Source organism: Mesoplodon mirus (assembly GCF_964341445.2).
Source record: "Mesoplodon mirus genome assembly, chromosome: 2".
NCBI classification, from domain to species: domain Eukaryota; kingdom Metazoa; phylum Chordata; class Mammalia; order Artiodactyla; family Ziphiidae; genus Mesoplodon; species Mesoplodon mirus.
In genome coordinates this window covers 230,604,841-230,617,098 of record NC_138977.1, presented here as the reverse complement: position 1 = coordinate 230,617,098, position 12,258 = coordinate 230,604,841, and the positions used below count along the sequence as shown (strand labels likewise).

General features: G+C 56.3%; 1 protein-coding gene across 4 annotated transcripts in view; it reads right to left on the bottom strand.

The window, feature by feature from the left end:
- The window catches only part of INPP5A (inositol polyphosphate-5-phosphatase A), a 179,044-nt gene that overhangs the window by 60,020 nt on the left and 106,766 nt on the right, over nucleotides 1–12,258 (bottom strand). For all 4 annotated transcript variants that reach the window (XM_082611844.1, XM_082611845.1, XM_082611846.1 and 1 more), the window contains exon 5: nucleotides 1,015–1,078. In XM_082611844.1, the coding sequence (XP_082467970.1) occupies nucleotides 1,015–1,078 (64 nt within the window). The remainder of the gene's footprint in view (nucleotides 1–1,014; nucleotides 1,079–12,258) is intronic.

Sequence of the window (12,258 nt, the reverse complement as noted above, 5' to 3'; positions counted from 1 at the left end):
CGACGTCCAGCGTCTGGTAGGGTCGTGGGAAGAGTGGCCCCAGCCCCGGCTCCCGCCAGGTCTGCTGGGCCGCTCTGAGCTCCTCGGCAGGAAAGGCAGATGCTGCGTCTCAAGCGCAGAGGAAGCTCAGGCTACGGGGCCGGCGAACAGTCACCTCCTGGCTGGGACCCTGTTCTCAACGCGGATGGAATCACTGCTTCCCAGCTTGGTGAGTGAGATCCGTCTCCCGAGTGAGTGGTGAAAATGAATCTGAACAAACCGACATAATCAGCCGCTCCCACAGTTATCTCACCTCGGGAGGCATCTCAGATTAATGTGATCTGGCTCAACAGCCCAAGTGGAGCTCAGACGGATTTACATGTAACATGAAGAGACAACCCTGCGTGGAAGATAAATGCACACGCATCCCGCAGACTGAATGGAGCAGGGACGGCAGCTCCTCAGATCAGGGGACAGACTCACACACCCTCGTGTCATGAGCATCTTGGGTGACTCTTCTCGGTACAGACACACAGTGTTTACCCATTAGACACGGGGCTACATGTTCTGCTCGGCCACAAACATATGCTCTCGCCCATTTTTTTCTGAAATATGCTATCCTCCAGTTGTGTTTTTCATTTTTTTTACTTTCTCACTTTCGGCAGGAACACAGATACAAAACACTTCCCTCTGCTCTTAACTGTATTATAGGAAAGCTAGAGTCACCCGCCAGAGCCGCGAGGGGTGGCAGAGGTGCGGTAACGGGCTGGGAGCCGCAGGCGGGGCGGGACGGGGAGCGGGAAGCCGCCCAGCACAGGCCGGCCACCTCGGCCTCAGAGAAGCCAGAAAGCAGGTGTCCTCATGATTCCCTGCTTAGTGACTGCGCAAACCCCTCGATCAAACCCAGACCATGCGGTGCTCTGGCAGGAACACTGGGTGGGAGGGACCAGGAGAAGCCAGACTAGCGGGCAGGGGGTCGGGGCTCCACCAAGATGGAGGATCCCAGAAGACAGCAGGGCACACGTGGAGTCTTACCTTTAAAGTCAAACTGGGAGATGTTTTTTAAGGATTCGTGAAGAAAGTAAAAGCTTCCTAGTGCCTGTAGAGCAAACAGAGAAATGGAGTGAGGCCAGCCCGGGAGCGTTTCTGAAGCAGTCCTGAGCGGTGACTAAGAAGCTCTGTGGGTGAGAAAAGGAGTTCAGCTCACTGCAGCCCAATCAGCCCTCAAACTCAACAGGCAGCAGCAGACACTTCCCGACCCAGGACGCCAGGAGCGCCGGCCGCTAGCCCAGCCCGAGTGGGCATCTCCCCAGTGGACGCACCCGCCCCCCCCCCCGCCTCCCGTCCGCTGCGGGGTCCAGCGGTCCAGCGGGCGAGGGTCGGGGCAGAGGGGGTGGCTCCTGAGTGCAGGACACGGCTCCGCTCCGGGCAGCACAGCCTCGCCGTGGCTCCCCCTGCCCCTCGGCAGGCCTGCCGCCCGGTCCAGTCCCCTGCGGTCACCTGCTCGTCCTTCAGGACTGAGCTGCAACCTCAGAGCCTCCGGAGCCACCGGCCCTGCCCATCCACGGTCAACAGCACGAGCAGCCACGGGGCGCCCGCCGGGTGCCGGGAGCTGTCCTGGGCCATGAGTCAGCCCTGCTCGCCCCCCTCAGGAAAAGGCCAAAGTGCAGGGACTGGGCTGGGGCGGGGATGGGGCATCTGGCGCCCAAAGTCACTTGTTTACCTGGGATTCAGACTTAACTGGGTGTGTGTGTGCGTGTGTAGTTACACATCTTTTTCGTGTGTATCCATGTGTGTGATGGGGACTCAGGCATGTGGTCAGTGCCGACAGGCTCCCGCTCCCCACAGCGCAGGCACAAAATAAACGGAGCGCACGTGCTGCTTGCCTGACTCACCACCCATCAGGTCTCTGCCCCGAATCCTCTCTGAGAGGAGCTGGGCACCACGGCGCACACACGCGAGGACCAGCCTCCGCTCTCTGTTCTGACCGTGGACGGTCAAGGCCCCTCCAAGAAGAGGGGCGTGGGCAGCACTGGACCCTGGAACGCGGCCGGACACGCCCACGAGCGAACGGATATCCTCCCGTTTGCTTGGGTAAAGGAAGCACTCAGAGAAAGCGTAAGTAAAGAACGCAACTGCAAAGATTCCAACTACTGCCTCATTGGCTGTGATAAAGCCAACACAATATGAAGAAGTTTACAATAAATAAATGGAAAATAAATTGCCAATGCAGGTACAGAGCTGCAACTCATAGAGTCAGAAAATCCATAATTAGCTCTAATGAATATTTCAAGTCAAAGTTCAACTCAACGTTTTCAACGTCTGACCGACTCCATCGATACAGTTCAGGGCCCATTTGTCACAGGCTGTGAGGACAGGTGGCGGGAAGCAGCCTGCCGACGGGACGCCGGCTCGCGGGTCCTCTGACCCCGCACCTGTCAGCAGTGTGTTCGTCACGTCTCAGAGTATTGACTCCTTGCCCGTTTTGCTAGAAACAATTAAAATACTTTTTACATATTTATAAACCTGACTGTCAAGGGTGCTTATTAATTCTCCATTAGCGAAATGCAGTCCAGCCGCTCCTGTGTCCCCGGAGCAGCAGACACAGGGCGGGCGCCCTGACCTCTGGCAGCGAGATGGCCTCAGGGGCGGCCTCGCCCCGCGGCTACGGGGACCCAAGGCCACAGTTCTCGCGACAGGGCTCTGAAGGGGTGCTGGGTGCGGACCAGATCCGGCCCGTGTGGCTCCTGGTCCCACCTGCCCGGCTCCACTGGATCCTCGAGGGTCTGCAGTGCTGCGAAGCCAGTCCCCTGCCTGTAGCAGGTCGGCTAACGGCTGACGGGACCACAGGCCACACCTGGGCGCTCGTTTGCCTGCGGGAGGTGAGCTCTGAAAGCCGCAGGCCGCTCTGCAGGTACACAGAGCCAGGGCAAGGGACGGGGCCGCAGGCAGACGGCCCCCATGCTGGACAGGAAGCCACGCATCCACAGACGTCGGCGAAGCGTGGATTTGCGGAGGGCACCACGGACGGAGCCGCCACCCACCTGCCGCGGGCCGGGGACTCACCGGCAAAAGCTACTCCTTGGAAACACCCCTCCACCTTTTATATGCAAACAGATCAGACATTCATTAACCGATCATTTCTGCGCCAACGTTAGAGGCCCAGGTACAGGTTAGCCCTCGGCCCCCGCGTCCAGTGGGCTTTCAGACAGTTCCGAACCCTCAAGTCAAATCGACTGAGCAGGAAGGGGCACAGGAGCGAAATTTTCTTCTCCAGATACAATGAAAGAGGAAACCATACAAGTGCTTCTCGCACACGACCCCAAGGCGCTAACAGTACCTCTGGGGGCACCGTGGGAACAGGAAGGCTGGGTCTCAGCTCCCAGGGCGCCTGCAGAAGGGAGCTTCCCTCCTCCAAGTCTCAGGGAACACCCACCGCCCTCCCCCAGGTAGGGGGCTCTCCGAGAAGCCAGCTGCTGCATTCTAGGACAGGAGAGGGCGTGCCAGGGGGTCACACACAGCCTAGGGCCAGGGAATCTGCCCATCAGGAAGGCCAACTGCCTTTGAATGCAACACAGCTCCTCCCGGAAGGCACTACATTACATTGTTTCTACGGATAAAGCATTTTCAACATGTCATTTTTTAAAAAATAAAATAAATGCATCTGAGAAGAGGATAAGAACTTCCTAAGACACAGCTGATAACTAATCCTCCAGTCTGCAGCAAACCACAGAACGTGAGCTGCTCTACGTTAGAATCAATGGGCGTGAATGACTCACGGCTGGAAGGAGATTATGATGAACCCCTGACATGTCACCTGCTCCATCCCGGGGAGCAGACAGCGCCCCGAGGACACAGGGCCCCCAAATGAGGTACGGCCCTGCACGTGCACACGCGCTGTGGTGTCAGGGAAGCAGCTGCGCTCAGCTCAGCACTGACTTTCCATCAGGATCAGATGCAAACATCTCCACCCTCGGAGAACAAAGTTCAGGACACGAGAGGCTGTGATGTGCACCCAGGCTGGCTGTGGATCCCTCGTAACACGGGGGGCCCGCAAGCTCTGAGCACTCAGCCATGGGGAGACGGACAGCTCCACGGCCTCACAGCTAGTTTACACCCAAGGGAAGCCGTGCATAAACACACACACAGAGCTCTCTCTCAGAAGCCGGGGCTCTCAGGACACACGCATGGGAAGGCAGGCGGCACTGCCGGAAACACCAACAGACCCAGCAACCAAACGCCTAACAACGTGAAGACAGATACTCGTGATCCAGTCCTACCGTGGAGCTCGACACAGCAAGGAGAACAAGCAAGTCACACCAAAAACCACAGAGGGGCTTCGCAATGTTGAGAAAGAGGATAGTTCCTGAAACTTCACAGGGCGTGGTGCCAGGATAACAGAAACACAATCAAAAGAGTGCGTTTAAACAGAACGAAGGAATAAAGCGATCGGCACAGAACTCAGCATGGGGGTTATGGGGGGAGCAGGGCGATAAGCAGGCGCACACGGGTGTCACTGCTCTAGAAAGGCCTGAGGTCGTGTGGGGACTTCCAAGGTGTCCGCTGTGCTGGACACTCCCAACGCAACTGTCCCCCCAGAGGTGGCTGCCATCTTCATTGTCGATGACCAAGGTCAAAGGCACCCTTGCAAGGGCTCAGGGCCTTCACCAACTTTATCTGCACCATCGTACCTCCTCCCTCCTCAGGAACTTGTTTTGATGACTGTATCTTTGTAGTATAGTCTTAACTCAGGGAGTCTGATCCTTGCAGCTCCATGTCTTTTCCTCAACATTGCTCTGGCTAAGGAACTTGTTTTATTTTCCATTCAAAGTCCTATTTTAGAAACGTTCGATGTTGCAACACGTAACATGAGCTTATTTTTAACGCTACAAGATCCAATATACAATAATCCTGCAAGTTATTTATCCAGTTTTGCTGTTGGACATGAAGACTGCTTCCAATGTTTTCACTGTTAGAACCAATACTAAAACGAACATTGCACCGTGTCCTTGAGCACATGGGAGAGATACACACCCGGGTGCATTAAACGTGCGTGTACGTGTATGTGACACGTGGCTGGGGTTTCTGGGTCACGGTGGATGGGCACCTTCCACGCAGGTTTCTACACGGCGCCCAGCAGTGACTGCTGCCCCACACCCTTGCCAGGACCTGGTGCCGGCACACCTGGATCTCTGCCAGCCGACTGGGGTGAGATTACACATCGCTGTTGTCTTATTCGCGTTTTTCTTAGACTAGCGCAGCTGAGCACCTCTTTTTAAGAGGAGTGGAAACTTGGGTTTCTCCTGCGAACACCTTATTCTTATCCTTTGCTTATTTTCTATTTCCCTTGTCTACTACTTGTATTTCAGAGAATTCCCCCACTCTCTGTGTCTTACCTAGTCAATTTTTTATGGTATCTTTCATGAAATGAAAGCCTTTATTTTTAAGGTAGTCAAATTAGCCAACATAGTCCTTTAGGGTTTCATCTTTATGTCTTGTTTGGAAACAGTTCCCTAGTCTGACCCCACAATGAGTCTCAATATTCCATGTAAAACGTGTAAGGTTGTTTCTTTCCCATTTAGGTTTTTACAATAACAGGGACTTATTCGTGGGTATGGCGCAAGGGGAGATCTAGCGTTACTTCATTCCATATGGAATTCCATACTGTCCGGTTTCCCCATCACGTATGTGACGACTCCTTTACCACTTTTCCATCCGTTTGGGGATCTGTTCTCTGGGCTCTTGGTTCTGTTCCATTGATCTATTTCTAATAGCACTTTTTCCTAGTTTAGCTTTATAATAAGTCTTGATATTTAGTAACATAAATAAATGCCCCGTTTTGCTTTTCTTCACAATTGTTTCTGTGATTTTTGGCCCTTTATACTTGCATATAAAACTCCGGAACAACTGCCAAATTACACCCAAAACATCCTGCTGGGGTTAGGGTTACAAACACAGATTGACTTGGGGACAGCTGACGTCTTTGTGATACTACGCAGTCTTCCTGCCCATAAACATGATATATCTTTAACCATATTGAGGTCTGGTTTCTGGATGGTTAAAGCAGTGAATTGTTTTAAGAGATTTTAAAATGTTAAGCCAGCCTTGCATTCTTGGCATTGGCCTGGCTTGCTCACGACGCACATGTTTACACCACGCTGGATTCTGTCTGCTGTGCCGTGCCCAGGGTTTTGCCTGTTCCCAGCCTTGTCTCTGTCCTCACCACCCGCTGAAATCGCTAAGCCAAGTCTCCGTGACAGCCCAGCTGCAAATCCACAGGAGACTTTCTGGGACCCTCAGCTTCCCAGCAACACGGGACCTGTCCTCCTGTCACCGACCTGCCCTCCTGCACGGCCTTCATTATGGGTGTCAGGACACCACTCTCGGCCTCCCCGGGGTCTCCTCCCCAGCTCCACGTGGCAGCAGCCGCCAGCTCACCCTGCAGCGCCCGCCCCGGAGGCCAGCCTCCAGTGCAGGGCACTCAGTCCCCACGTGACTTCCCGCAGGAGTCCAGCCTCTCCGACTCAGGACATTAGGGCGTCGGTCCCCCTCCTGCTCCCACTGGAAACCTCGTTCTCTCTGGACGCCTCCCGCTGCTTCTCCACCGCCACCTCCGCCCCAAACGCCCACTCCCCGCGTGAACGCCGTGGTCACAGAAACGTGTCTCTCACCTCCCCTGCCCCACACCAGGCGGGACCCCTGCTCCGTCCACTGCTCCCCCGCCCCTCCCCCCCACTGCTGGGGCCTCCAGGAGTCTGGCCTGCACTCCTCTGCTCTCCAGCCACCCTTCCTCACCCTCCCTCCTCTGTGAGCCCGCCCAGCTCACAGAGCTCTGGCCACACTGGCCCTTCCAGGCCTGGAGATGGCCAAGTTCTGCCGTCATCAAGGCATTACCTGCTGTGCCAGCTTCTTCTCATGAGAGCCTGAGGTCACAGGTTTCCATGGGAATAGAGCCTCACGGGCACCACGAGGCCCATGGAAATGCTGCCTCCTCTGAGCAGCCCTCCTGGACTGCAGCCCCGCAGAGCCCTGTCCTTCTGCAGTGCTGCCCACTCTGGCTATGTGCTTATTCCCTTCTTTACCGGGAGCAGAGGGAGCTCCTTGAGGGTGGTCTGGTCACCTCTGAGTCCCCAGCACAAGGCCTGGCACATGGCACGAATCCACAGGTCAGACGAGAGAGTCACAGAGGCGCAGGGCACCCCGATGAGAGATGGGTCCACGGCTCCGGAGCCAACGCGCAGAGTTCAAAGGACAACCTAACATGCAGCCTCCAGCGCCTCCAAGAAGCTGAGCCTGACTGCGAAGAATAACGCAGTTTCACGGATAAGGGGAACAACCATTTCACAAGAGTAAGCCCCAAGACTCCGGGTTTTAAAACAATTTAATAGATGGAGTAATAAATCAAAGCAAAGTTACTGTAACATTCATTAGATTATAAACAATAATAAATGAAACAAGGCTCTTGCTTCCATCAATGCAGAGCTTCATTGATCTTCTCCGTATAATAAGCTCTCGGACGGGCAGCCTAACTGGACAAGGAGGCACGACTGGCCGTGTCAGCCCACGTCACAAGAAGGTGGCCTGCGGGGACGCTGCGCTGAGGTGTTGCTGCTTCTCCGAGCAGCTCTGCGACCTCGAACAGGAACTGACTGACTCTCCACGTCAGCCTGTGGGCTACACGTGGAAGGACGCCCCCGGACCCCCGCTGACCCTGCAGCCCCACTCCAGGCAGCCCGCCTGCGCCAGGGACGCGCGTAATGTCATTTGGTCTCCCGCCGACTGCGGCACCAGAAGTTAATCAAATCGGTTGTCCACTGTATTCATCCACTTACGAAGTTAATGATGTTCCGTTGCTGAATTAAAAAGCATTTTACAAAGCGTGCACCAGGGTGGCTGGCGTGCTGTGCCCCGGGCGCCGAGCCCTGTCACAGCGCTGTCCCCCGTTGGGCTGCCCAGTACCCAGGGCAGGCACTGCTGTCCTGACGGGAGGCAAACCGCGGCGATGGCCACTCAGCGTCCCCTGGCCCGCGACAAACCCCACCAGGGTGACATGCCGCTAACCCTTCCCAGTGGCCACGTGAAGAGGGCTAATGTGTCACCAGACGGCCTCGCAGGCGGGCTGCAGGCAGGGCACATCGCCATGGCCCCGCGCTGCAAGGACTCTGGTCCCACCCTGACCTGCGCATGGTGACCGTGGGCCCAGGACAGCCCTCCCAGAGAACCCACGCACCCCGCAAACCGTCTGCACCATATCGAGCTGCGCTCAGGCAGCACAAAGTCTGGCCTGAGAGCCTGAGGGCGGTGCGGGGCATGGGGCGGTGACGTGGGCCTCGCAGGGACGGTCAGCTTCTGAGCGGGGGGCACTATCCCCAGGATGTCCTGACAGAACAGGTGGAGCCAGGGTGCTGCCCAGGCAGCTGGAGGTGGGCTCTGCCATCACCTGAGACGGGGAGAGTTTGGGAGGGAAGGCGTCCAGCTTTGGACAAGCTGGGGCTGAAATGGCCCTAAGACACCTCAGGGGGACATCAGGCCCGGAGTCCAGGACAGACGTTTGGGCCCAGATGTAAATGGGATGCTTGGTGTGTGGAGAGCCCCCCAGGAGGAACAAGAGCCAGTGCAAAGGGCAGGGGACAGGGGGCCGTCAGCAGGGACACGGCAGGTCAGCGGGGACACGGGAAGGTCAGTGGGGACACGGGGAGGTCAGTAAGGAACCCGGGAGGTCAGCGGGGACACAGGGAGGTCATGAGAATAGGGGGTCAGTGGGGACCAGGAATGGTTAGTGGGGACCAGGAATGGTCAGCGGGGACCAGGCACAGCCAGGGAAGAGGACAGGACAAGGGCAGGAGGAGTCCTGGGGGTGGTCTTGAGGGGGCATGGCCACGGGGCCTGACCCGCCGGCACACTGAGTGCCCGGGCCTGGGCACCGAGCCCAGATCCCACAGCTCGGGGCAGTGGTGATGTGGAAGAAATTCTGGCAGGATCCTGCAGCCGAGGATCCCAGACAGCTGCTGCTCCCCGAGGGCAGGGACTCGTGGGGGCCCCGGACACACCCAGCACCTGGGAGACGCTCTCAGATGCCCCTGTCCACGACCCGACACCCTCCTCCCCCCACAGAATCACTCGCTTTTGTTCAAGGCAGTATCTTGGACCTTCCTTTTCAAAAGGGAAATGCTACTGACTTGGCCTGATTTAACAAGTTCTGGGAGCTGAAGCCTGGCAGCAGGTGGGAAAGTAAATCCGTCCACGAGACAGAATTCACGCTGTGGGCCCATCAACCTCCAAGGCAATGGTGAGAAATGCCGCAGACCTCGAGCCCCTCAGCAAGCACCCCCAAACCATCTTTAACTTTACATCACCTAAGTATTTTGTCCCAAAATGAGATTCCTTTGCAGTATGAATGTTCTTTTCAATAATAATACCTTGCAAATGGAAAGTTTTGATAATGAGCAAAGAAAAATATCAGACTTAAAATAACGACTAGTTTTAATTATGAAATTTGTTGTCATAGGTCCATGGCTAAATGATTACCAAAGTAAATCAATAAACTTTTATCCCAATTAAATTATGTAGAGAGTTTGCATCATAATTATTAAAACAGCTCTGACTCTCATCTTTTGTCTTCCAAAAATCATTAGCTTTTCAATTACAATTTCATTCCTACAGATGTTCTGGAGAAATAGGCTATGAGCATCATGGATGTAGGATTAAGTGAAGTAAAATGCACTTTAAGAGCCAGCCAACACGGATGCACGCTGTTTACAAACTACCTTCTGCCATCAGAAAAGCCTGGGAATATAAAATGCTACTAAAAAGGTTTAATTGATTTTTTTTTTTTTTTTTTTTTTTTTTTTTTTTTTTCTGTACGCGGGCCTCTCACTGTTGTGGCCTCTCCCGTTGCGGAGCACAGGCTCCGGACGCACAGGCTCAGCGGCCATGGCTCACGGGCCCAGCCGCTCCGCGGCATATGGGATCCTCCCAGACCGGGGCACGAACCCGTATCCCCTGCATCGGCAGGCGAACTCTCAACCACTGCGCCACCAGGGAGGCCCTTAATTGATTTTTAAACTTCAATTATATTGGGAAACTGCCATCTACTTCTGTTTCAAATAATTTAACCCGGTCCTGAGCTCACAGAAATGCTAAAACAGCAGCATCTGCAAAGGGCACGGCTCGCAGGACCCCAGCTGCTCAAGCCTCACAGCCCTTCTTCAACATGGCAGAGCCCTGTAGACACTGATTCCACTGACACCACCGCCTGCTGGTGCTGGTGCTGGTTCTGGTGGGTTTCAACCCCGCGTCTACACTGCAGGCAATCTTCCCACCACGTTCGCCCCACACGCGCTCACCGCCCTCGGTCCTCCAGCCTCTACTTTCCACCTGGGGTCCTTTTCCTTCCGCAAGAAGAATGTCCTTCAGGATTTATTGCCCCTTGGGTGGGTCTGCTGGTGACAAATCCTTTTTGGTTTCATTTGAATAAAAACGTCGATTTCACCTTCCATCCTGAAGGTGTTCTGTGGATCTGGGATCCTACGCCGGCAGCTTCCTTCTGGGACGCGGCCTTGGCTGGGAAGGCGGCCGTCGGCGTCACCGCTGCCCCTTGGGAGGGACCCGTCTTTGCCCCACGGCAGCTTTTAAAGAGTCCCCTTTGTCCAGGGTTCTGTTCAGTTTTACTATGATCTGTCTGGACACAGATTTTTTTTTTTTTAATCCTGTTTGGGGCTCATTGGGATTGCTGAGTTTGTGTGTTTGTCTCTTATATGCTAGAAACTGTCACTTATTCTCTGTTCAAACACGACTTCTGATGCCCTCAGCGTTCCCCTCAGCTCCGATTCCACGTCTGTCAGACCACACACCTCCCACCCCACCCTTTGTCTTTCCACGATTCCTTTCACCATTTTCTGCTGGCCCACCTGCAGTTCATTAATCTTGTCTTCAGCTCTGCAGTTTCTAGCCTTGCGATCTGGGCAAACACACCAGGAAAGCCTCATTTGTAGGGGTGCCTGGTCCAATCTGCCTACAAAGGTCTGTGAGAAACCACGTGCCACAGTGTCCTTAAACGAGCACCAGCCACGCGGCCTCCTGTCCTTTCCTGGAGTCAGGGCCCCGCCCACTCCAAACACGGGTCCTCAGGCTTCGGAGCCCGCGTTCACCTGACCGGCCTCTAGGTCGCGCCCCGACGCTGACCGTCCGCCGCTGCGCCCTGGCTCCAGCCCACCTTCCTCCCCTCCCCCTCTTCGGGGCGTGAGCAGCCCAGGGGTTCAGAGCGCGGTAGAGCCCCGAGCTCACCTCCCACACCTGCTCTTCCTGATTTGGGGACCCCAGTCCCGTTCCTGGGCCCCCCTTGGTGGCGTGGGAGGTGCGCCCCGTGTCTGCGTTTTAGGGCCGCTCTGACCCGCAGCGGGCGGCGCCGGATCGGGACACAGCGGCTCAGAGTTGACCACCAGGCCAGTCAGATGGTGAGAAGCTTCTCCCACCACGCGGAGCCCCTGCTATGGCCCGGGGAACACGATGGCACAGCAGGGAGGGGCGGTCAGCCGGCAGAGGCTCCCATGTGTCCCTGCGTCGCCCCCTTGGTGAGCCTGCTGCCCGCCCCCCGCTGCACCAGATAAAGGCAGGAAGGCGGTGGCTCCCACGCACCCCACATTTCACACCACGCGGGTAGCGTGATGCCCATAACGTGAAAGAAAGGCCCCTCCTCCCTTGCCTCTCTCTGAGGCCAGGTCACAACAGTCGCCCCCTGCGGCCTCGACAGGAATGGGACCTACTGACCCTATTGACGAGGTCACGGAGAAGCAGCACGACAACCACTCCCCGCCTGCACTCCCCCCGGCACCGCGGAGCTCCCTTCCCTTAGGAAGTAAGAGAAATCAGTGCTTCCCCAGGATAGAGAATCGAGGGGAGGAGAAGGTCAGGAGAGCTTTTTTCCATAAAAGAGAGAAACACGGGCCTGTGTGCTGATGGGGACAATCAGGCCCAATGAGAAAAACCGATGGTGCGGGGACTCCTGACGGCCCCTCCGAGGAGGCCACTGGGGACACCGAGCCCCCAGCCGTGAGCCCAACGTCCTGCACGGTCGGGATGGGGTGGACGAGGCCCAGGGGCACCCTCTCCTCAGTGGCCGGGGCCTCACACGTCCTGCCTGCCCACTGGTCACAGAGTCACTGGCAGACGATTGGGGGGAGGGTCTGACATGCGGGTGGACGCTGGCGGGAAGGGGACGGGGCTTGAAGTGGTGAGGGGGACACGGGGGGCCCGGGGCCGGGGCCAGGGCAGAAGGCG